Here is a 25,535-nt window from a genome sequence, read left to right on the forward strand (position 1 = left end):
AAACCCTATCTGGGTTATGACTTCGAAAAACTGGCGGAAACTCTATCAGTAGAAAAGGTAGAAGTGGTTAGGGGCCGCTGTATTAACTTCACAAAAAAGCTAATTACAGAACTACAAAATAGGCTGCCGAACAATTTTCAAAACCCGAGAAAAATGGCTCTTCTTTCTATTAAAAACTGTCTGAATGTTGTCAAAAACCCAATATTTGAGTTAGTGGAAGATATGGGTTGTAGTGTTTCAGATATAGATCACATTGAGAATCAGTGGCGTAATTTAAACGCAATAAAGTGGAGTCAAGTTTCAAATACCACAGATTTCTGGGTAGAGGTGTTATAGTATAGTGATTCGGCAGGACAAAATCCCTTCAAGGAACTAGCTACTTTTGCTATGAAAATTTTGGTTCTCCCGCATTCAAATGCCGAAGTAGAAAGGCTCTTTAGTACACTTGGTATTGTGAAATCTAAAGTGAGAAACAGAATGAAAGTCGAAACAGCAGCATCCATCTTGCACATCAGGAATGCGCTTAAGTGCCTAGGAAAAACCTGCCATTCCCACGAAATTCCAGAGAAGGTCATCAGGAAGATAGGAATTAAAAATGCTTATTCAACAACGGCTGAACTATTACCTGCTCCATCAACAGCTCAGCAACCTTCCACTTCACAGGCTACATCGTTTGCTGAGGAGGAAATGGAAGACGATGAAGACGGAATATTTTTTCTGCAAAGGTATGTCCATTTTATTCATGTTTATTTGTAATTTAATGTTGGCGACTTTTCTTGGCGACTTTGACAAAAATTTGGCTATTTTTAAGGACTTTCATAAACGAATTTAGCGATATTTTAGGATGTAAAGTTGGCAACACTGGTTCGGAGTCGACGATCTCGATTCCCGGCTTCAGTCGCGTCCATCCCTAGTGTAACCTACTTGCAAGATCAAACATATATTCTTGAACGGAAGTGTTCGTTAGTACTCGTTCTGTCATAAGTAAGGGAGTATTGACTGGGTGAAATGTCGTAGACACAGCCCATAAGCATCAGCAAGCAAGCAAGTCTCCCGTCTCTCAGTAGGTACGCACGCCATGTATTTTCTGGCTTGTAATGTGAGTGTAATGTTCAGTCTTGGTTGTCCCAGATGTGTTTTTAATTCTATCCATGTGCAGTAGTTAGCTGGAGATAGTGAATTATACGGGGTGTGTATGTATACGGTCGAGGAACGACGCACTGGTTGTAAATTTGTGAAGAGACCATTCTTTCTTTCGGGTTTACTTTCGAAGTAGTTGGCTTGTCGTTATTTAATATGTACTGTGCATCTCGGACATATTGCGGCTGCAGGTTTATTGTGTAGATTGTTCTGTTTCATTTAAGATATTCTACATCAGGTAATTACAGTTTCTTACGTTGTACACTCTGTCCAAAGGAGTCTCAGACTTGCACATCTCCATAACGAACTTTATACAGTACTTTACGTGATAGGAAATAAGGTAAGCTTTATTGTTCAGTTCGTATTTAAACATAAAAGATCAGCGGCAGATAATTCTGTTTTTCAGCCGAATGTAGGCTGTCTACATTAAATGTATCTCAGCTACCATTCTTAGTGATAGTACATGCAAGTTTGTTCTAACATGGTACCGAATAGATTCTGAGTAGCCTGCTCATGCGCAGTTGTATACACTGACACCAAAAAGTATTGGCACACAAATAAATGTGAAGCCAACACACCAATATATTTATTGAAATGTACAGTAGTAAATATATAGTTGTTTGAGTATATTTTGGGTCGTTGTCTTGTTGAAAGTAAAAGATGCCATCAAGACACAGTTTCTGTGCACTGCTACATAACTGACCTCGCAAATCATCGGTGTATTTACGATGATCCAGAGACACCTTCAATAATTGCCAAGTCAGTAACACCGGAAGTTCCCTTGTATGCCCAAACCACTATGCTTCCTCCCCCATGTTTTACTCTTGGCAGGGCATGTTGTGATTGGAGCTCTGTATATGGTTTGCACCACACGTTTACATTTTCATCAGATCCAAACAAGTTAAACTTTGATTCATCAGTAAATACCACAGAATTCCAAAATGCAGTCGATTTATTCTCTTAGTCTTTGGCGAACTGGAAGTGTTTTCTTCGATTAATTTCCAAAATAATGGTTTCCTTCTGAGAGATCTCCCATGAATATCAGCTGCGTTCAGAACATTCCTAATAGTTTGAGTACTGACCTGTTTCTTGGACGTTGACTGGTTGTCCGATACAATCGACCCTGCATTTTAAAGGACGTTTAATGCAAGACGAACTATGAATCGACGCTCCCTACATGTAAGAACTCTTGGACGTCCAGATCTGCGTTTATTGTCTGTTGCACCAGTCTCTTGAAACTTCATGATGATTGCCCACACTGTTGAATAACTAACAGAAAGTTCTTTACTAATGTCATGGTAAATTTTACCCTGCAAGTGCAAGAAAACCTCTTTGGTGCGGAATGACACAGAATACACCTTTGCTGTCTGATTCATTGTGACAAGTGAATGACCCATACACCGATGTCAGGCAAGTGACTGAACTGAATTATTGTCAACTCCAATTGCACAAATCTGCTATGTGCGGCACTGTCTGTAAAGCTCAATAACAAACGACGTCCAGTGTGCCAATACTTCTTTGAGCAGGTGAAAATCCTAATTTAGTAGATTACATTTGTTTATGTTGTGTTTAGAAAATAGTTTAATATACAAATTATTTCCTTTATTGAGTAAGGGTTAATGGTATACATATAATGTTCCTAGTATTTATACATTTGTATTGTATGCGATCTTCCATCATCCATTGTTTAATATTTTGTAACAGTTCGAAGATGGCGTTGATACAGTTCACAAATACTATTTACTAACTCACTCAAACCATTATTAACAATCAGCTCTGGAAGCATTCTGATTCATGCATGCTCATTAAGATAATTTTGAAGGTGTTCATAGCCAGTTCGGAACTGTTTGTTGTAATGAAGTAGTTTATAGCCAGTTCAGAACCGTTTGTTGTAACAAAATAGTTTATAGCCAGTACGGAAGTGTTGTAACGAAGGAGTTCATAACCAGTTTGGATCTCTTTGTTGTAAGAAAGTAGTTCATAGCCAGTTCGATACTGTTTGTTGTAATGGACATACAGTATACATTGTAGCATAATCAGTATTGGTTGCAACTTTTTAGTCCGAGCTCGATAGCTGCAGTCGCTTAAGTGTGGCTAGTATCCAGTAATTGGGAGATAGTGGGTTCGAACCCCACTGTTCTGAAGATGGTTTACTGTGGCTTCCCATTTTCACACCAGGCAAATGCTGGGGCTGTACCTTAAATAAGGCCACAGCTGCTTCCTTCAAATTCCTAGGCCTTTCCCATCCCTTCGTCACAATAAGACATATCTGTGTCGGTGCGACGTAAAGCAAATAGCAAAAATAGCTATTGTCTATCAAATAATTTGTTTGGTCAATAAGGAATCTGGCTAAACTGCTACTGAATTCAACATATTATATGTTAGAACGTAAAGAGGCTGCTAGCCCTGGTAAGTACTGTGCGTCGAGAGAACTACTATGGCTATATCTGTGTAAGAAACTGGCTTATTAAAATACATAAGGCACAGGGCTTACCCACAAATGTCATTAACATCCAGGATTATTTACATAATTTGTAAGTTTTATGAATTAGACTGGGCTCACCACTATCTATCTGAAGGTATGTAGATTGAAAACAAAACTTGAACTTACACTATCAGAACATTCCTAATAGTGACTTTCAGATTTGATATTGTATCTGAATCACCGCTGGACTCTAGTGTAAAGAGAGTGAGGTTTATATTGGGTGGTGCAAAATGTACACAACCAATGGAGCGAGCGGAGGGAAAGGGCACGGGGAATGTGTCTTAACAGTGGCTTAATGCGGATCATTTGACCTGCAAGTTGAGGAAGAAATGAATAGTTTCGAATGTTTGTCTGTAGAATTTCTTTTTTCTTTTGTTACAATTGGCTTTAAATTGCACTGACACAGATAGGACTTATGGTAATGATGGGATAGGAAAGGGCTAAGAGTGGGAAGGAGTTGCAGCCCTGGAGACAGTTTTCTGTGTTTTCCCATTTTCACATCAAATAAATGTTGGGACTCTATTTTACTCAAGGCCACAGACACTTGCTTCCCACCCCTAGCCATAATGCCATAAATCCTATCTGTGTCAGTGTGGTGTAAACAAGTCTTAAAAGAAAAAAAAAGGTACATCAAACCACTCTAGACTCTTGAGTGTAGTGGGCGATATATGTAAGTTGCATAGTCACAGGCTTTTCAGAAGTACTGTGCAAATTAATCCCATTCTGTGGGTGTGGGATGTTCTTTCATTGAAAATGTTTATCCCTAAAGTTCAGTCTCCAGGTAAAACTGGAGGTCCTATAGCTATGAGCACAATATCAACAGTCATCTAAAAATACAGACTCGACGAGAAAACAGCAATAATAATGTTTGTTGCTCATGTTTCAGTGCAAGATCTGTGGAAGCAATCTACATCCTAGAACCATCTATACCTTCACACGCTATTTAAAATGGACTTTGAAGTTAAGATCAAAGAGGAACCAATCTGCTTTGAGGAAACTTCAAATACTTCATTTGTAAGTATCATTCCAGGTAACTTTGTTGTGATTACATTTAAACTTTTAGCAGTCGTCTGAGTTTGATTGGTTATATAACTCTACTTTTATCTGTTCAGGAGATGTATGAGTATCTTACTGTCTATTCTTGAGGCACATATATGTTTGTAATACTTATCTCAAAATTGACTAAGTATATTTTTATGATTACACAATTGCAGAATTTTATTTGGCACATCATGTCTAAAAGCTGATGAAGAAGTGGGTTTCTCTTTATCTCTGCCTTGTAGCTCTTGTCAGGAAAAATGGCAGTCTCAGAAGCTCAGATTGTGGAGGGCTTGACTTCTGTTTTCAAGTTGGCATATTAAATCCTTTTTCACCCTGATGGTGTTAAAGTGCTCAAATATATTAGCCTCTTGCGGGAATGATTTCCATCATCTTAGTGTTTTAAAAACATTTAAAGCTAGTTTGCATGACATTGAATCAATAAGTGTTAGGCTGGTAAGCGGGTGGTCTTCCTCCGCTTCGATAATTTACAATAAGAAGAGTAAATAATAGCCACGAATTCAAGGACATGACGGGAGGTTTGATCGCCTCTGTCGAAATTCCAGCCCAACACCATCATAGACGGGTTCCATCTAAAATGATATAATGAATTACATGTTTAGATCTTAAGGAGTCAAATAATTCAGTGGTAAACCTGTTGATTCTAGAAGGTGTTCGAAGAATCACAAGGCAAAAATGTTAACTTTGGTACTATAATAGTTAATTTTTAATAGGCCTACGGTTAAGTGGGCTACAACAGAACAAACAGTAGCAAGAAACATTTTATCACTGAATAATTTTTCTAATGAAAAATCTGGTGTTTTAAAACATATTGTAAAGTGTTACATAACATAAAAATAACCAGCTAAATTTTTCATAAATGTTTTAGAGTGGTCCATTACAACAAACATGATCAAGAAATGGTCATTATGTGTGCATTATAAATAGTGGTATATATTGATGATGTCTTATGTATAGATGAATAAAGGTTAGATCTTAAGATATGGTGAATATTGTTTTATGATGTAGAAATCGCTGATGAAGTGAGTTAGGGCTCCCAAAGCATGTACAAGTGAAATAATTGTACAAAATTCAAAACTGATAATATATTCTCAGGGCAGACCACACCATCACCCGTAGTACATTATGTGCTGGATGTCATTCATTGTTATTGGAAATAGTGGATAGTTCTTGGCATTGGAACCGTGTATTCATTATTTTCCCCCATGGATAATTTTATGATTGGTTACATAACACTAATTATTGTCAGTGTAAATTAACTGAGCAGTTCCTATTCTTTAAAATATGAGCACCTTTATCCTACCTACAAGGCCCCAGTAAGATTTCCAATGAATTTGAGATATCAGTACCTGAAACTTAGTGCTGATTATGGATCCTATCCGTACTATGGACGTTATTTTCATTAGGTAAAACTACTGCAGTGGCTTTTAGGTTACTGTTCATGATAAAATTACTGATTGTGACTGGTCGCATCCTTTTTGCCTAAAATCATGAGGGGATCAAATCCATTAATGCTGTATTGATAATTCTATATTATCCTCTTTGGCATGAACAGATCTACATTAATGTTTATATGGGGAGCTTGCTCATTATTGATTTCTGATCTTTTCTCCTGTTTGAAAAGGTTTTATAACACTGATGGTTAATTCTGATAATTGGACTTTCCACTGTCACAATACTCTTAAGGCTTCCTGAAGTGTTGTTTTTGATATTACACAGAGGGATTAATCTAGGAGAGTACTATACTTATTCCCTGTTAGTGTGAGGGATTAACAGGCCCTTACTTGCAACATGTAACATGAACCTGTATGTAATTGGAATGGGGGAAGTGTAGAGTGTCGAATATGAAGAAAGGAACGTTAAGGACGACACAAACTCCCAGTCCCCAGGTCAGGGATATAAATCATTTACAATTAAAAAACCCTGACCCGGCCAGGAATCAAACCCAGGACCGTCATGTGACATGCAAGCAAGTTGCCTCCTAAACTGCGGGGCCAGCTTCACTAATGTTCTATGAAATCTAGCACAACTCGAGAAATGTTATAACAACCTTATTATTGTTATCTTTTTAGGAACAAATTTCTGCAGGATTTCATTAATTTAGTTTAGGAGCAAGTTTAATGGTTCAGAGTGATAAGGCAGGCCTTGATTTTAGTGTGATAAGAGTTGTAGCAAATATTAGTTCAACTACACTGCTATCCCTAAGACCTCTTAATGGGTGAGGTGCCCTGCCACATTTACAGACTGCCCAGCCAGCATAACCTAGATAATTATGCACTAATGTCATACTGGAAAACTCCTTAGTTAAATGATCAATCATTATTTTCATCATGACTACATCAGAGTTTAAATATTTAGAGGTTTTGAATGATGCCACAAACCCGTATGGTAATCCACAGCAATGGAATGGTAAACCCCAGTATTGAATGGTTATGAATGAGCAGTAGAACTCTAGAAGTTCAAAATCCTCTGTTGTTTTGTTCAGGGTAAATATACTAAAATAGTTCAATTTTGCAGTTACTGTTAATATGAATGCCATGAGGGAATAAATTGACATTTTTTTTCATATCTGTTTTTGTACATAGTATTCCTCACCTAGCCGCTCATTTCTGATACCCGGCTGACAAAATTTCTGGGGAAAACACTGCACTAGTTAGAGAAGAAGCTGGTAGAACAGGATAAATTGATATGGAACCCTGCATCATTCTAGTCCATGGACTAATGAGCCATGCATATTAGTAATGACTGTAATCTATATTTCTAAACTGTAACAATTATATTGATTATTTTGGCAGCATTTTCTTTTAATTATCCATTTCAGGTGTAATAATGATATCTAAATATTTTTTAGCTTAGGAATCTTGCCTTTCTTTTTGTTGTTGCTTGAGTTCTGTAACTGAAAAACTACTGGATGTATTTGAACCCACATTTAGAATCCTTTTATCCATGGATAGTTTTTAGGTTCAATATCATTTCAACATCCATGAAGTGACTGGGGATTTATGTGAAGACTGAAACAGTGATTTTACTCTCCCAAAAATATACGTGGCCAACCTTATTTGAAATCTACCAACCTCACTGGAAATCTATTTGTAAAACTTCCTGCTCAGGTACACTATTTTGATATGAGGATTAATGAGGGAGATATCTTTTCAGGCTGCCTTACAGTCTTAATTCCTAAAGCACATAGCCTGTGAGAAACTTTCTTTCTACCTGAGAGGAACTTCATATTTATTGTAAATCACTTAGATTTAATCAGTTTTTATATTCACATGAAACAGTAAACATACTGTTATTATACCACTTTGAGTCAGACTGTTCATTAGAGTGAAAGTTATAGGGACAATTGTCAGCATCCTCTTTTGCAGTTTCAGAAGTCACTGATGTGTACTACTCATCTCATGTGACAATGTTTTCAACCTCACAAATCTTCCAACTCTTTCCCACAATACACTTCCAGCACCCTAGTTAATGGCCATTCGATCCAGTTCTTCCCATTAGCTGCAACCAGTACCACATCGCCTTCTCCAGTGTTTATATACCTCGTATTCTCTTTCTGGTTCAACTGTCGTAGGTACTCTTCTCAAGAGCTTGTTACAACTGTATTAGAAATCAAAATCTCCTTTAAGTTCACAGAATCCAGTTGATCTAAATCTAGTATTACCATGCAGACATCATCTTGCAAAATACTTGAAGGTGAAAGTTGGTTGACATCTTCAGGCAAGGAGGCAAGAAGACGGAAATTAACGACTGCATCACACTCCCACAGTAGTGTCGTCATGGAACACAGTCTTTCTTCTGCAACATCACAGTGTCATATATTACTTTCACTCCCTATTTTTTCTCAACTCTTTTGTCAAGAGGGCAATGGTGTTGGTGAAATTACACTTGAGGAATTGGAAAGGATGGTAGATAAACTGCATTGTCATAAAGCAGCAGGGATAAATTAAATTAGACCTGAAATGGTGAAGTATAGTGGGAAGGAAGGGTTGAAATGGCTTCATAAAATAAGATTATCATGGACTGTTATTAAGGTACCTTTAGATTGGATGAATGCTGTAATTGCACGTACCTATAAGCAGGCAAGGAGGAAGGATTGCACCTATTAAGAAGGTATCTTAATAATCAGTATATCTGGCAAGTTTCTCACTGCCATCTTGGAAGGGAGATTGAGATCAGTGGTTCATAGGAAGTAGGATGAAGAGCAGTGTGGTTTCATTCCATAAAGGGCTGTCAGGATCGTATTTTCTCTCTTCACCAGAATCTTGGAATGTGTTGTTTGTAGTTTACATAGATCATCTGCTAAAACGTATAAATTAGCAGGAAGGTGAAAATTTAGTAAGCAATCTGGCGTATGCTGACAACTTTATCTTAACGTCAGATTTTTTATTAAATTCTGCAGTCTGCTGTCTTGTAACTTGAAAATAGCTGCAATGAGTATGGTATGAAAATTAGCCTTTCCAAGTCAGTAGGTAAGACATCCAAGATAACTGAATGTCAGATTGGGGATATGAAGTAGGAACATGTAGATAATTTCAAATATTTAGGATGTGTGTACTCCCAGGCTGGTAATATAGTAAGTGAACTTGAATCAAACTAATGCAGTCCGCTCACAGTTGCAATCAACAGTATTCTGGAAGAATGAATGCAGCTCCTGGATGAAACTATCTTTACATAGGCGTGTTTTCAGACCACCTTTGCCTTACGTGAGTGAAAGCTCGGTGGACTCAGGATAACATATTCACAACTTAGAAGTAACAGACATGAAAGTAGCAAGAATGATTGTTGGTAAAAACAGGTGGGAACAATGGCTGGAGGGTACTTGTTATGAAGAAATAAAGGCTAAGTTAGGATTGAATTCAATAGATGAAGCTGTAGTCATGAACAAATCATGCTGTGGTCATATGAGGCAAATGGAGCAGAATAAGTTGCCTAGGCGAATGGTGGAGTCAGTCGTGGAGGGTAAGAGGAAATCAGGGAGACCGAGGCGAAGATGTTTAGATTCAGTTTCTAATGATTTAAAGATAAGAGACATAGAACTACTTTTAAATAGGGTATTGTTGTGATGATTAGTAAATTTATAGAGACTTGCAGACTGAACACCAAAAGGAATGACAGTCTATATTGAGTATGTATGTATCTATTACTTTAACAGGACATTTCTTGATGTGCTCATTGATAACAATTGCATTAGCACAGTGTCTGTGTTTGCCACTATTGGCAGCATGGTCTGAAGTTGCCCGGAAGATTCCTGTATTCTTTATGCAGTACAAAATACTGAATGCATTCTTACACACGGTCATCAGTTTATTGCCTTATTACATGATATACAAAATTGCTATTTGATCTGAGTGTTGGTTCACTCTTAGTTCACCTCCTTGATGTGATTTTTGATCAATCAGCCCCATAAGAGAAGAGTTTTGTTATCAGAATAAGAATGAAACATAATTTTCAAGGAATGGTCCTTCTCATCTTAATTTAGCCACTCAGAATATTAATATTAATAATAATAACAATAATAGTGGCCTGTTGCAGTCTTGTTAACTGACACCTATAGAATAACATGAATGTCCAAGCACTGAGGCAATGAACAATAAATGTCATATCTTCCATACTGTGGATCTCAACCATGATGATAAGAAGAGGATGTGTTTTATGTAGACTCATTACACTGCACCTATCCACATGTGTCAGTGCTTGTGCACTACAAAGGAATTATACCTTTATAGGACTCTATTGGATCCTCATATTCAATACAAGATATAAACTGCATTAGTGCAGTGTCCATGTGTTGCTATTGGCAGCATGGCCTGAAGTTATCAGTGAAATTACCTGGAAGTTTATGTTGGTTAGGAGGATGTCATAAAGTCTTGTAAATGTGTAATTCAGTACTGCCAGTACGGATATAAAACTGATATTATGTAACACTGTGAAACATGCAAATACTGCACATATTTAATTGATTTAGAGGTATATTTTACACACTATTCAGTTAAAAGAAGATATATGATGGTTCAACCTTTCAATACTATTAAAATAAGAAATGTAATTTTTACATTCCTACTTAATTATAATTATCACCAGTTTTTAGCATTATTCTTGGTCATAATCAGCCGATCACAAATAAGTATAAAAGACTACACTACACTATACTCACTACTGATCTGCATTTAGGGCAGTCGCCCAGGTGTCAGATTCCCTATCTGTTGTTTTCCTTGACTTTTCTTAAATGATCGCAAAGAAATTGGAAAGTTATTGAATTATTGGTAAGTTATTCCAATCCCTAACTCCCCTTCCTGTAAACAAATATTTGCCCCAATTTGTCGTCTTGAATTCTAACTTTATCTTCATATTGTGATCTTTCCTACTTTTAAAGACACCACTCAAACTTATTCGTCTACTGATGTCCTCCCATGCCATCTCTCCTCTGACAGCTCGGAACATAACATTTAATCGAGCAGCTCGTCTCCTTTCTCCCTAATTTTCCCAGCCCAAACTTTGCAACATGTTTGTAACGCTACTCTTTTGTCGGAAATCACCCAGAACAAATCGAGCTGCTTTTGTTCGGATTTTTTCCATATCTTGAATCAAGTAATCCTTGTGAGTGTCCCATACACTGGAACCATACTCTAGTTGGGGTCTTACCAGAGATGTATATGCCCTCTCCTTTACATCCTTACTACAACCCCTAAATACCCTCATAACCATGTGCAGAGATCTGTACCCTTTATTAACAATCATATTTATATGATTACCCCAATGAAGGTTTTCTTTTAGATTAACACCTAGGTACTTACAATGATCCACAAAAGGAACTTTCACCCCATCAACGCAGTAATTAAAACAGCGAGGACATTCCCTATTTGTGAATTTCACAACCTGTCTTTTAACCCTGTTTATCATCATACCATTGTCCACCGTCCATCTCACAACACTGTCGAGGTCACCCTGCAGCCGCTTACAATCTTGTAACTTATTTATTACTCTGTACAAAATAACATCATCTGCAAACAGCCTTATCTCTGATTCCACTTCTTTACACATATCATTTATTTATTTATTTATTTTATTTATTGACTTGTGGCGTGGCTCAGGCTATGAAGCCTGCTGTTATGCCAAACCATCTCATATGTACTACATTGTACAAACTACAGAGTATTAGGATTTCTAGTTACATATAATTAATTATAAAATTAAACTTAAATAATAGTTATAAACAAAAGGAAAATTTCTGAGAGTTACTTTTTTAAAAAAAACATTAAATACTAATTTCTTAAGTCTATGTACCATTTATAACATGTTTTTTAAAATACATTTCTACTATGTATGTCTCTAATTCCAGCCGGAAGGGAATTCCAAGAGCGTATGGTTGCAGGTATGAATGAGTTGCCGTACCCGGTCGTGCGGTAAATTGGGAAGCTCAGCAGGGAAGAGGTTTCTGACCTTGTAGGTATGCTGTTGGGAGATGACAAGTATTTAAGATCCATTCTCAGATAACTTGATATTGATATATATAAGAAAACATAAAGGTCCAATAATACTGCCTTGAGGAATTCCCCTCTTAATTATTACAGGATCAGATAAAGCTTTGCCTACTCTAATTCTCTGAGTTCTATTTTCTTTTTTTTCGCTGGGGGCTTTACGTCGCACCGACACAGATAGGTCTTATGACGACGATGGGATAGGAAAGACCTAGGAGTTGGAAGGAAGCGGCCGTGGCCTTAATTAAAGTACAGCCCCAGCATTTGCCTGGTGTGAAAATGGGAAACCACGGAAAACCATCTTCAGGGCAGCCAATAGTGGGATTCGAACCTACTATCTCCCGGATGCAAGCTCGCAGCTGCGCACGTCTACGCGCGTAGCCAACTCACCCGGTGTTTTATTTTCTAGAAATATAGCCACCCATTCCGCCACTCATTTTTCTAGTCCAATTGCACTCACTTTTGCCAGTAGTCTTCCTTGATCTAAGCTATCAAATGCCTTGGATTGGTCAATTGCAATACAGTTCATTTCACCTCCTGAATCCAGGATATCTGCTATACCTTCCTGAAATCCTACAAGCTGAGCTTCAGTCGAATAACCTTTCCTAAACACAAACTGCCTTCTGTCAAGCCAGTTATTAATTTCGCAAACATGTCTAATATAATCAGAAAGAATGCTTTCCCATAGCTTACATATAATGCATGTCAAACTGACTCGCATTTAATTTTCAGCTTTATGTGTATCACCCTCTCCTTTATACACAGGGGCTACTATAGCAACTCTCAATTCATTTGGTATAGCTCCTTCAACCAAACAATAATCAAATAAGTATTTCAGATATCGTTCCTGCTCTGGCAAACTAGCGAAACTGACAAACTAAGGAATCTGTAGTTCTGAAGTTCTGGTCTAGATTTTGTTATTTATATATTGTCTACCCTCTGACAAAGTCTCACATCTGCAGCTCATTCTGTATGCCTAACACATAAAACCAATAATTAAATATAAAAATTGATTTGACATGAGTAATCACAACTTCTTTCAGCTCTCCTAACCTTTTGACAATTTTCAGATTCGTTAGTTTGCCATAGCAGGGACGATATGGTACTATATCCCAACCCATTGCCTTTAGTATATCCCCAGATATCTTATCAGTTCCAACTTTTGTATCTTACTCTAAATGTCATTGTTATGATAGGTAAATTTTAATACTTCTTTAGTGTTACTCACTTCCCCTATCTGGACATTATCCTTGTAAGTAACAATCTTTACATACTGTTGACTGAATACTTCTGCCTTTTGAAGATCCTTGCATACACACTCCCCTTGTTCATTAATGATTCCTGGAATGTCCTTCTTTGAACCTGTTTCTGCCTTAAAGTACCTATGCATACTCTTCCATTTTTCACTAAAATTTGTATGACCACCAATTATGCTTGCCAATGACAATGCACAGGTAAACAAAATGTGAAATTTAAATAATTCTGTCAGTTACTGGTGCCTTGTTTATTCTTAGGTCTTTCAGAACTTCTCAAAATCTGACCTCAAAATTGGGACTCCTATTTCATCACCATCAACAGCTTGTTATTTTTCAGGAACCCTATCATATACTTCTTGACCTTGATAGTGGAGTTGGATATGTTCCTGCCATATTTCTGCTTTGTCTTTTTTGCTATAAGTTTTTCCATGTGAGCTCTTGCTGAGGGGATTTGCTTGGATACAGTAGGAAAGATGCACATACGAAATGAGCCCAATCATTTAACTGCAGTTTCATAGGATTATCAGCAAGCTGTTGACTATATTCCTCTACATCTAATCCATTGGCACTGTTTTATCACCCATCACTACTCTTTCTTACCTAGTTTTCCCTTCTCCAAAGGCTTCCTTGCTTTTCCTGCATGCAGTGTCTACTTTTCCTAGGACCATAAAGCATTGAACATCCTTGCACTTGTCCTTCAGCCGTTCTTCCAAAGATGGTTTTCTGCGGTTTCCCAATTTTAAACCAGTTAAATTCTGAAACTATAATTATTCCCATATGAACCTGACTAGTAGTCTAACTTGCAGGGACAAGAAACTAATTATTTTCAAAAATTATGTTTTAATTTTATATATTGATGATTGGTCAAAAAGTGGCATCTTTTTCAAAGCTATATACCTCACAGGTCAATGCCTAACTGTCCATTAACTGTTTCTCAGTCTTCAGTAGTCAATCATCATGTGATATTTTTTGAAGCTGCTTTCCAGGTGGAGTGGAATACCACATTTTTCACATAGCCACTTCACTTCGGACCTTATTTGATGACCATTGCAAACTTTGCATGGCCTAGAAGGATGTTTCTTCCTTTCTGTTGGAGGAGTAGGCACTGGAAAATGTCCCCATACATTTGCCTGGAGCCGCAGGTGGCTGTGTTGACTGGGCGATCTTCCTTTTGTTGTTGTAGGCAGGAGAGCAACGCTCTGCAACAATTGCTCGGCAAATGCTATGAGAAATTCTGTATAATGCAGCCACCTGCCAGTAACCTTCACGAACACAATGTATGAATTGAAGATAGCCATATGCAATAGATGCAACATTATCTTTTTATAACCCATGATAGTCCATCTTATTACAGGGAAACATGCCAGGACTTGGTCTTGATGATATACTGCATTCATTTTCTGGTTGTATCTTCCAATACCCTTGGGTTTTTCACTACTTCCTCTCCTCAGACTCATTTTCTTTGAATTTTCACATCAAAGTCCAAGTCCTTATCAACAGATGAAAGTAGAAGCACATCCTTTCTGTCTTTCCATTTTATGGTGAGAATGTTATTAGCGTTCATTATTTTCACCATGTTGATTAATCCACTCTGTATTGACATATATTTGAATTTCTTTAGAACACTTTCCTGCCTTGTCAATACTTTACTCACTTTATTATACTTAATTACCATACATGTTTCCAGAGGTAACTACTCTCTTTTTCAACAGTGAAAAAACATGAATAATCTTTGGTCTTTGTACATTGGTACAAATATACTTATCAACAGGACAATTATATATAAATCTTGAAATTATTAAAATATTTCTTTGTGTTTCAACTTTACTTACTTACTATGCCATTTACTACAGACTTTAAAATATAAATTTTCAAATCATAAATTTAAAAATATCTGTTAAATTAGTCACCACATGCTGAAATTTTAAATCTGCCTGCTATTGGAACTTCAGTCCTTATATACGTCTAAAAAGAATAAAATGTTTCTTTGTGTCTAATTTTACATTTGCATTGTCATTTAATAAAACACTTGAAATAGAATAACTTTCGATTTGTAAATAAATAAATAAAAAAACACCTATTAAGTTAGTAACTATGTTGAACTTAAAATATTTTCTGCTCTCTTCTTGAGAGGAAAGGAGAAATTTCAAGAAGAGTGCTGAAAATATTAGCCCAAAAACAGCTCGTATTAGATACAAATCTTAACCCGAGAGATAACACTAATCTAACATTGCAAGTCAAGTGTAGACTATTTCACTTGAATGATAATTTAGGAAAAATGTTTGGCCTTTCTGGTCATGTCTATGAAATATAATAGTTGGTTTTAAATTCTCTGAACAGAGTCCTTTTAATACCAAATCAAAACCTGTGGCTCTACACCTCTGATGAGTATTACCCTGTCAAGCGACCTCTGCTCAGCCTGATGACCTGGAATTTATAAGTCGGTGTGTGGTGAGCAAAACAAATTTTCTTGGCCATTATTCTTGACTTTTTAGACTAAGGACTCTACCCCTCTATCAATTGACAACTTCTTTGTTCTCATACAGCCTGACTGAACCAGCAACTAGCCATTAGAGTCTGATAATAATCTCTGACTTTTCATAGTCAATTCTGGGGATTCTGGGAATGCGGTGTACTTGTTATCCGTAGAAAACACGGCCAGCATAATCTTTTAAAATCTGAATGTAAATGTTGTAAGTCTATATTAATAAAGCTTTCAGATTGTCTAGAGTCAATGAAAAGTCCAACAACTGATTATTTGTTATACGAACTTGAAGATGGTGGGAAATATATTGACATTTCTCAGGTGAAGATCCAATGTATGTCTATCTGACAATCAGAGTCATCTGTGGGAACACAAAGAAACAAACAAGTGACCAGTCATTTAAGAACACATAATAGGATGAACAAGTTGACAGGAAGTTGTAGGAAGGGAAGAAAAAAATTGCACAGATTATTCTCTCCTTCAAGTTTTTCTTCTTTTGTTCCCTCTTCCAGTGCTGTCCCCTTTGTTCTATTATGAGTTCCTTTTCTTGTTCCTGTTCTTCGTATAATTTTGACTTGACCCTTGTTTGCTTGTTTCTTTTTTACATTGGGAGAATAAATTGATATTTGTATTGTGCAACTATACAGTTTATTTTATCAGCTATGCCATGTCTTTTACTCTAGTTTTCTGTTTACTTTACATTTCTTAATTTGTTTTGCACTTTTGTTCCTTACAGCCTTCCAGCGATATTAAGAATGAAATAACTGTAGAAGAACACACAGTAGGTCAGTTGGTCGCCTGTTTCAAAGAAGAAAAAGGAGAAGAGGAGTAAGTACAGATTAGCATAATTAGATTTTACACCCCTAAACCTCGACAATATGGATATTGCTATTTACATGTTGAGTAACTCCCTCTGAAGACTCTTGGGTTCAAGATGAGCACAGATCCATCGACATCATTCCTGAATTCTGTATCCTGTACTTCACTTGTGTTCTGAACTTGTTGGCTTGATCATGGCTCATGAGAAAATTCCACAAAATTAAAACAAATCAGCCTGTAGTATCTAGTGATCAGCAGGCCGCCTAGTTGGCACCACTCAGTATCTGAGCCAGTACAATTATTATTAAAATTACCATCCCAGTTCTTATCTCCTTATTGTAATAGGTGTTCTTGGGGTGTCTGGTTGACCGTGGCTTTGCTGTTGGCCATTCTTGCAACATGACCAGTCCAGAGTATCAACCTGCTATGTATTAGGCACTTGATTCTGTCTCCTTTCATACCTCTGTACATCTATATGATTCTTTCAAAACCCCTATTTCCTTCATTAGAGAGACTTCGCATACACCTTCTTTCTGTGATATCGGTATATTTACGGTCACCTTCAGTGGCTTGTTAAGTTTTGAAAGCCATTAAGTATGATGACTCGTATTATCGTATAATAGATTTTTATCTTGATGTTATTAGGTACATATTTTTAAAGTTGTTCCAGGTGGAAGAGTAACATCAAAAACCTGCCTAGAATCTTTCTTATATTTCAAGGCCTGATTATTTGCCTTTTGAAAACCACGTTCTGATATACTCAATTTGCTCTCCATACTCAGAATTTATTCTGACCTTTGAAATTTTGATCTTTAAATCCAGTAGCTGAAAAATCCAACAATGATGCACAGTGGCTGGTGTGTTATATTCCATCATCTGTATTGTGTTTATTCTTCTTCATCTCTATCACCTCATTATAAACTGCTCCATGCAGTTTGGAGATATTTAAGTGTCTAAATGTCAAGTCTTTTTTGCTCTCCAACATTTAACATAGCCTCCTGTTGCCCTTTCACAATCTTTGTAGTAGCTGATTTCTGCACAATCACAGGCGATGTATGATACACCACTCACTCACACATTACAATATTCCAAGGACTATCAAATCAATAAAACTGAAATATGGTCATGAGTAACAGGTAAGCAACCTATTTGAGGAATGCATCCTGGTACAGTTAAAACGTGAGTAAAAGAAAACAAAAGTGGGGTTGATTCGGAGCAAGAGGTTGGCCTGTGCATCCTCAGTGTTCAGGCCAGTGGGATAGGAATATTGGCAACACTGTCTCGTGTCTGGCTGAGTTGCATGAAAGTAAAGGAGTCAAATGTTTAGTTTTGCAAGAATGCTATTATTGAATATTGAAATTTGCAGCTCATCACAACAAAATGACCAGAAAAATAGTTCAAAGCAGTGGCAAGTAGCTCCGTAGTGATACGAGTTCAATGGTATAAATTGTAATAACATCTACAAAAGTAGTTTCAAAGTACTGCTTGACAAACAGAGAATTGTATACAGATTTAGAAATTAATAAGTGCTTATTAGTAGTATGTAAATGTGAGATTAACGTGAGTCCACCGTAGGAATGGGTATCCGACGTCTGGGGGTTTGGAGGATTGCAGGAGGGTGCAAAGTTGCCAAACCGCCCGTATCATTTCCCCACCTTGTGATGTGTTCAGTTGCTTTTAGTGGAAATGTGGAATTTAACCCAGGACCAAACTCAGAAGTCTCATTCAAATGCCTGTGTAACATGTGTAATTCTAAACATAATGTGAATTAGCTATTTGTGACATGTACATTTTTTTACTCAGCAGTCTAGAGAACATGTGGAATGATTAATACATTTCTACTGTAGAAAATTAACTCAGCGGTGCAAGCATGGTCATGTTGGAAATGTAGTTCTCCTCAATCTAAGAATCATTTTTTAACATAACATTAAGCTTTACATGACAGGACAGTTACTGTGTTTTGATTTAGTACTCACAGCCTGAAATATGTGAAGTGTAAACAGGCAGTTCTAGCCACTCTTGCTGCTATAGATCCACCAATTGTGTGTGTTAGTGAATCCTGGCTGAATTTGTCAATCTATGACATAGAAATGGTACCTCAGTCATACACAGTATTTAGAAAACCTCAGGGGTAAGATCACTTATTGCCATGAAACCCGAATTCAACCGTGTGTGCTTTGAGCTGCTCGAAACAAAGGCAGAGTTTGTTTTGGTGGAATTCATGTTCACTGGAAGCAAGTTCCTTTTGGGTTCCATCTACCGGGCTCCAAACTCCACCGGTGACATGAATGAGGATTTACTACTGTCTCTAAGCCATGTACAAAATATACAATATTTATTCAAAAGTATCTAGAAGGCTGCTGATTTTATCTTGGAAATGTTCTGGCAACATGATCGCCATCACCTCCTGCCTCTTCCCATTAGTCCATTAACAGCAACTTTCGTTGTAGAATTCTACATGTTCCTTAAGTAATTAATTAATGAACCAACCTGTATAATGAAAACACTTCTCCATACTAACACTCCATCCTCAGTACTGGAGACTGCAGTAATCCCCCGTTCCTCCGAACACCTAGCAGTTACAGTTACCAAACAATACAAGACTCCACCAGTAAGTAAATGTAATAGAAGAGTCTATTACTACAAAAATGCTGGTTGGGAACTGCTATCATAACTTCTAAGAAGCCATCTACCCATTGTTACCAATAAAAACTCTTCATAGATCACAAAATATTCGTCAAAATGATATGCAAAAGGAATATGGTTTACAGGAAATGGAAACAGGATACAAGCGATCTTGTGAGGAACAAATGTAAATGTGTGAGGAATGCCACCAAGAAACTCATCCATGAAGCACACAAGAACTACATAAACATGATAAGTAACAACTGCAGTGACATGTGTTAATACCTTAATACGGCAAATCAGCACGAAGTGCATGCTACCTTAACGTTAATAGTTGCATTCCCCGAGGCCATTGCCTCAACGTTCTGTGAGAAATTTAAAGGGGCCAATAATGGGTGAGGGAAAAGTACAAATATATACCCAAACACAGCTAAGCCATTACCACTCTCCCTCTTCATCCTTTAATTCACAGAGATCGAGGTAATTAACAGCCTTCAAAATACTACTTCCGACCTTGACAACATACCTCCAGTTATCTTTTGTGCAATGTGCAGAAGAGTTAGCTCTCTTGGAGCGGACCTTGGAACACAATTTTGGCTACACATTGTACTAATGAGACTAGGGACATGGTGTAAGACTTAACAAGTATGCTTCACTCATAGAGGGGAAAGATTGGAAGGTGACCTTCGGGACTCTGTGGTGGACTTGGAACAAGATGGTGGCTACACATTTTGCTAATGGAACTGGTGAGATCGTGTAACGTTTAATACTAATAGGGGCTTAATGGAAGGCAACCTGAGGGAATCGGAGTTGATTGTGTAGTGCTGTACAAGATAGTGAGTATACATTTTTATGGGACTAAGGATGTGGTGTAAGGCCTAACACATTTGAATTGCTTATATGGATGTAACGCAGGTCAGTATCATAGCTGAGCGACCACGGATTCACTCACTTGTTGATTTTAAACTTTTGAGCAGGACGTTATCACTGGCCGTCTGCAGGAAAAGGACATCACATATTCCGAACCATTCTGATCAGGAATTCTAACGGACACACCTTGCTGATGAGTATCCTGTCCCGGATTATGGCAACAATGAACCAGCGTCTGAGGGATAGTTTGCTGATCTATGTGAAGCGGCATCTTGTGGAAGCCTCTTGGTCATCTTGACCACAGCGCAGACACTGCGATCACTGCCAGTTCTATGATCAACCTAATATTGCTCTCTTCACAATGTATGTGCTATTTGTAGTGGTCAACAAACCTCAAGTGCTTGCAGCAGAAAGGGATCACTCAAATGCAACACTTGCAGTGAAAATCATCCAACATTCTCAGTTAAATGTAAGGGTAAATGTCAAACTTCTCCCACTCAGCCGGAAAAAGTGTTACCTATCACTCCAATTTACATCCCTGCCCCACCCTCCCCTTCCATTCTTCCCCTCCTTCCACTAAGACCATTCTGAAATCATCACTATTTAGCTCCGGAATATTGTCCCATTCCCACGTCCTGATATTCTGTTCCAGATCCAGCTAGCGGCACGATTGATCTTCCAGACTCACTTTGACGGAACTTTCTCTGGGACGTGAATGCACTGTGCATCATTTCTTGTTGATCCTATTCAGCTGTTGTAGTAAATGAATATTTATGACATTAACGTGTGTTCTTAAAAGGTCAAGTGACTGCTGCCCCAGTAGATGTCACGGAGGGTAGCAATTAGTATTTATAAATCCATCCCTTCAGAACAATATTATCATTCTTTAAATGAATATCTGTCTGAAAATTTAAAAATAGAAATCACTAATGGAAATCAAATAATAGCTTTAGCAACAATTTATGTACCTCCTGGCTACTCCCCACCTCAGAAATTTGTAGAAAATACTGATCGTAAATACAGTACTCACATCACAATCACAGATTTTAAAATTACTTCATATACACAACAACAACAACAAGCTATTTACGATCAACTATTACATATGTATAGACAACTAGTAAATCAAGATACTAGTAAATACTAGTAAATCATGATACAACTATTACATGATAGACTTACCCTTCCCTTACTCCAACCCGCTCTACATCAAATACGAGCCCCGAATTTCTGATCCTCAGCCCTAACCTAGCAATGTATCTTGACATCACCATATATTTTTCTTTTTGTGAATATTCTTGATTGGTACCGTTTCACAAAATACGGAGTGTACCTGAGCATAAAAATACTTAATAGCCTGGCCAGTGTTCGTAAATTCTACAATCTTAGACCAATCCATTTGCTCAAACATTTCATACATCTAAAGGAAATTAGCCCCTATAAAGGCAAATAACTACTTAGATTGTTGTGAAACGTGGTTACGCTCTCTGTTTAATAGTAGTGTGACTACAATTGCAGGAAGATAACAATCCTCCTCATCTAAGGGGCACTCACTTCTATATACTGTTAATGTGTTAACATTCGTAATAATAAGATCAAGTGTATTTCCATTTGCATTAGGAATATTACTGACCAAGTGCAACTGATAGAATGACATAAACACAGCTAAGGATCAATGTGCAGGTCCAAAATTTACAAGAATACTTTGCTCACCAGTAATTAATGTCAAATTAAAGTCTCCAGCTGTAATAAGATCTAACGTCCTGCGTGTGGCTGCTGTCAACCCCATGTTGCACCGCTGACCAGGTGGAGGCTGGATGCAAAGGCGGTTAGTTGTGCCGCATGTGTCAAAAATGTGCCAGTCCTGTTTTGTTGACTAGGACTGTGTAAAAAATTCTAGAAGTTTTGATGGGGTGGTCATCATTGCTTTACTGAATTTCTAAGGGAAAATTTCATGTGGCATTGGGCAGAAGCTTGATGATTATATTGCACATTTGGAGCAAGTTGTTGATATCCGGGTTCAGATTTCTCATCTTCACTATGCAGAATGGGACAAGGAGACCATTGTTTGATGTTGTGCCGCTGCGTTGTACTTTGTGTGAGCAGTGTGGGTTTTTTGCTACCTCTGCTTAGCTCCTGATATATAATGGGATAAATACCAACAAGGGGTTCGCAGCTCGTAAATCAAACTGTACTAGAATATCACTCGATGTTGAGATGTGATGTACCGCCTGATTGAGAGTGGTTTGTTTGTTCATCCAGTCAATGCAAGTGGAATTTATTCCTCTGGAGCAATAGCAAGCTACGTGTTATGATTTGGGCTTGGAGAATCTCTGTCTTCCAGGCTCCTAGCCTGCTTCTCTTCATTCTCCTTTTCCCACAAGTAGTATATTTCTTTCTCTTGGTGCTCTCTGTTGGTTTTTATTGTAGTTGATACGTGGCAGCTCATATTTGCTTTGCCATAATACTCAATATCATAGGATATAAACTTCATGGTTTTGATAAGTATTGAATTGTGATCACAGTAATAATTAAACGTATGTTTTAATGGTCCACCTTTGCAATACTACATAGTCTATACACATTGCATAATATAGGATTGAAAGGGTGGACCATTAAAACATAAGTTTATTTAGAATAGTGATACTACTCAATAATCGAATCCCATGATGAACATATTCTCTGTAAAAAGATTATATCATTACCAGCTCGCTAAGTGAATACGGGTGTAGTTTTTGTTTTAGGTTTTGGGGTTCAAATCTTTATCTCAGAACTCAGAGATTCATCATTTGTTTCTTAGTGGAGGTGGTGAGGAAGGCATTTATTTTAATCTGAATGGATGAAGTTTAAATTTTAACAGCAATTTGTTTAGGTCTATCTGATAAAGGTGTATGTTTGATTGTCTGTTAAGATGTCCAAGAGATAAATCTGAGGTTTCCTCAGTTTTGTAACAGACATGAGTACTGAGTAGTGTACCGGTTACGACCTGTACATGAGTATTTTTTGGGTATAAATGACATTTAATTATCACGCGTAATGTTCTGAGCACGCCTGGTTTGTTTACCGTCAGCGGGGCAAGCAAGCGAGTGAAGGACAGCTGTGAGCTGTGACGTAGCCACAGGGGCTAGCTAGACCGCCCGCCCGTCACAGCACGTGTTCCCAGCCTGGACTCGTATATTCTAGATTCCACGTCACATCTTCCCGAATGTTCGGCGGGGAAAATTTTGTAACTCCCGTAATAATTATGCTAGCGACTAGAGCGATATGTCATCTTGTTTGAGATCACCTGAATGTCGCAATGCTCAAGTTTCAAGTAAATCCATCGAGGGATTCAGGAGATATTCAGTCAAGCCGTATTGTAACGTAGACGCCCCGGATCGAATAAAAGGAGGGCCCACTGTAGCCTGTTCACTCAGTTACAGCTGAGTAGTCGGCGTGGACAATCTCGCTGCTACTATCGTCGTGTAGTGACAGTCCCGACGAGGAACTCTGTAATTTTCTAAGTATTCATAAAGTGAACTTGTATTTTCTTCGAGTGTGGGAGAACGAATTCTTCCAAGTATTCTCAAGTGGACTTGCAATATTTCGAGTGTTAAAGAACATTTTCTAAGTCTTCATAATTGAACTTACAATATTTACGGGTGTTCGAGATTGGAATTTTTCGAATTATTCATGAAATGGACTTGTATTATTTACGTGTGCTAAATTCATAATTGGACCTGTATTATTTACGTGTGTTAAGGAACGAATTCTTCATAAATTGAACCTTCAATATTTGCGAGTGTTAAGAGGCTCATTCCTCTAATAAACAGCGATTTATAAACTTTGCTAGTGATGATCTCTGAATGTGCTTTAAGTTCCCGTAAGCATAAATTTGTGATTTTGCTGGTACTGGATCAAAGACTTATAAACTTTGCCGGTGATGAACTCTAACTTCATTCAACGTCTTTAAAACATAAATTTAGGATTTCACCTGTGTTTATTCAAAGACTTGGATACCTTGCCAGTGATAGACTGTAAATTTATTCATGTGGATGGACTTGTGTTTTCGTACATGTTCACTCAAAGACTTGTACATTCGCCGGTGTTGATTCAAAGACTTATAAATTTCGCCAGTGATAGACTGTAAATTTATTCATATGGATGGACTTGTTTTTCGTACATGTTCACTCAAAGACTTGTACATTCGCCAGTGGGAACTTTAAATTTGGTCATAGTTTCATGAGAAGGGACTTGTGTTATTTTTTGCCAATATTTATTCACAGATGAGGACTTTGCTAGTGGTGAACTTCGAAAGTATCCATAATCCTCGTATACAGAGACGTATCATTTTATGAGTGTTAAATTTTGAAAGTCTTGACGAATAATAACCAGTGACTTCGCTAATAGGTTAATCGCCCAAGGTTTTTATGAACTCAGATTTATCAGTACGGCGAGTGACCTTGGAGACATCAACCCTCTCAGTCACATTGGACTGAGGTAGCAAATGATTATCTGCAACATCGCCAGGATCATCGGGGTTCAACCTGGGCCTCGAAAGTTCGAGGCATCTCTACCTTCTACCAACCCAGACAGTCCAGCCGCTTCTGCACGGAGTCCCTGGAATCTTCTGGAACGTGTTCCAACCTGCTCGGCTTGGTGAACTGGAGAATCCGAGCCATATTATAGGACTATGTGGAAGACAGCTTATATCTACCTGGAGGTGATGTGCAATTTCATGTCTTATATGAATAAACTCATGTTCAGTCAGAGTCAAAGTTTTCTTGTAGATAGGACCCTACGTCCTGTACCGAGCCCTAACTACTAGTCACCCAGTTTTAGCCCTGAGAACTATATTCTTACTTACTTTAAAATCCGAGAGTCGGGCTCTTTTACCGGTACAGAGAGGAGGGTAATATACGTGGCACCCTACATGTTGGGGCTCGATAGCTAGGTTAACAGTGCTATCAATTAATAGACAATCACAACACCCTGGACGTGGTGTTCTTCTTTTTTACTAAGTGAAACTTATGCCCTGGACGTGGCAAATAATTTGTGTTTTATGTGTTCTTTGTCATATGGTTGATTTCTATGTGTTGATATATGATGAACTGAGTGCTTTCGAACTTTTAAAGCCACTGATATTGCAATTTCCATTTGAAATTTTCTAAGTGTCACATTTTGAAATATTTAAATTGCTCTAAATATCGAAAATATACTAGCAGCAATTGAAGCCCTTAGGCTTAATATGAATGAGGTTAACGCCAATTTAGAGACTAGGCTTACTGCAACATGTGCTAAAATAGAGCGTAATATGAATGAGGCTAACGCCAATT

The 25,535-nt window shown here is 37.6% G+C and overlaps 1 protein-coding gene across 1 annotated transcript in view; it reads left to right on the forward strand.

The window, feature by feature from the left end:
- Positions 1–967: 967 nt before the first annotated feature.
- Positions 968–25,535, forward strand: part of LOC136881859 (zinc finger protein 782-like) — a 37,177-nt gene continuing 12,609 nt past the window's right edge. Inside the window, exons 1-3 of the mRNA XM_068229463.1 lie at positions 968–1,067; positions 4,512–4,639; positions 16,643–16,734. Of these exons, the coding sequence (XP_068085564.1) occupies positions 4,574–4,639; positions 16,643–16,734 (158 nt within the window). The 5' untranslated portion in view covers positions 968–1,067; positions 4,512–4,573. The remainder of the gene's footprint in view (positions 1,068–4,511; positions 4,640–16,642; positions 16,735–25,535) is intronic.

Source organism: Anabrus simplex, chromosome 10, assembly GCF_040414725.1.
Source record: "Anabrus simplex isolate iqAnaSimp1 chromosome 10, ASM4041472v1, whole genome shotgun sequence".
NCBI lineage: Eukaryota > Metazoa > Arthropoda > Insecta > Orthoptera > Tettigoniidae > Anabrus > Anabrus simplex.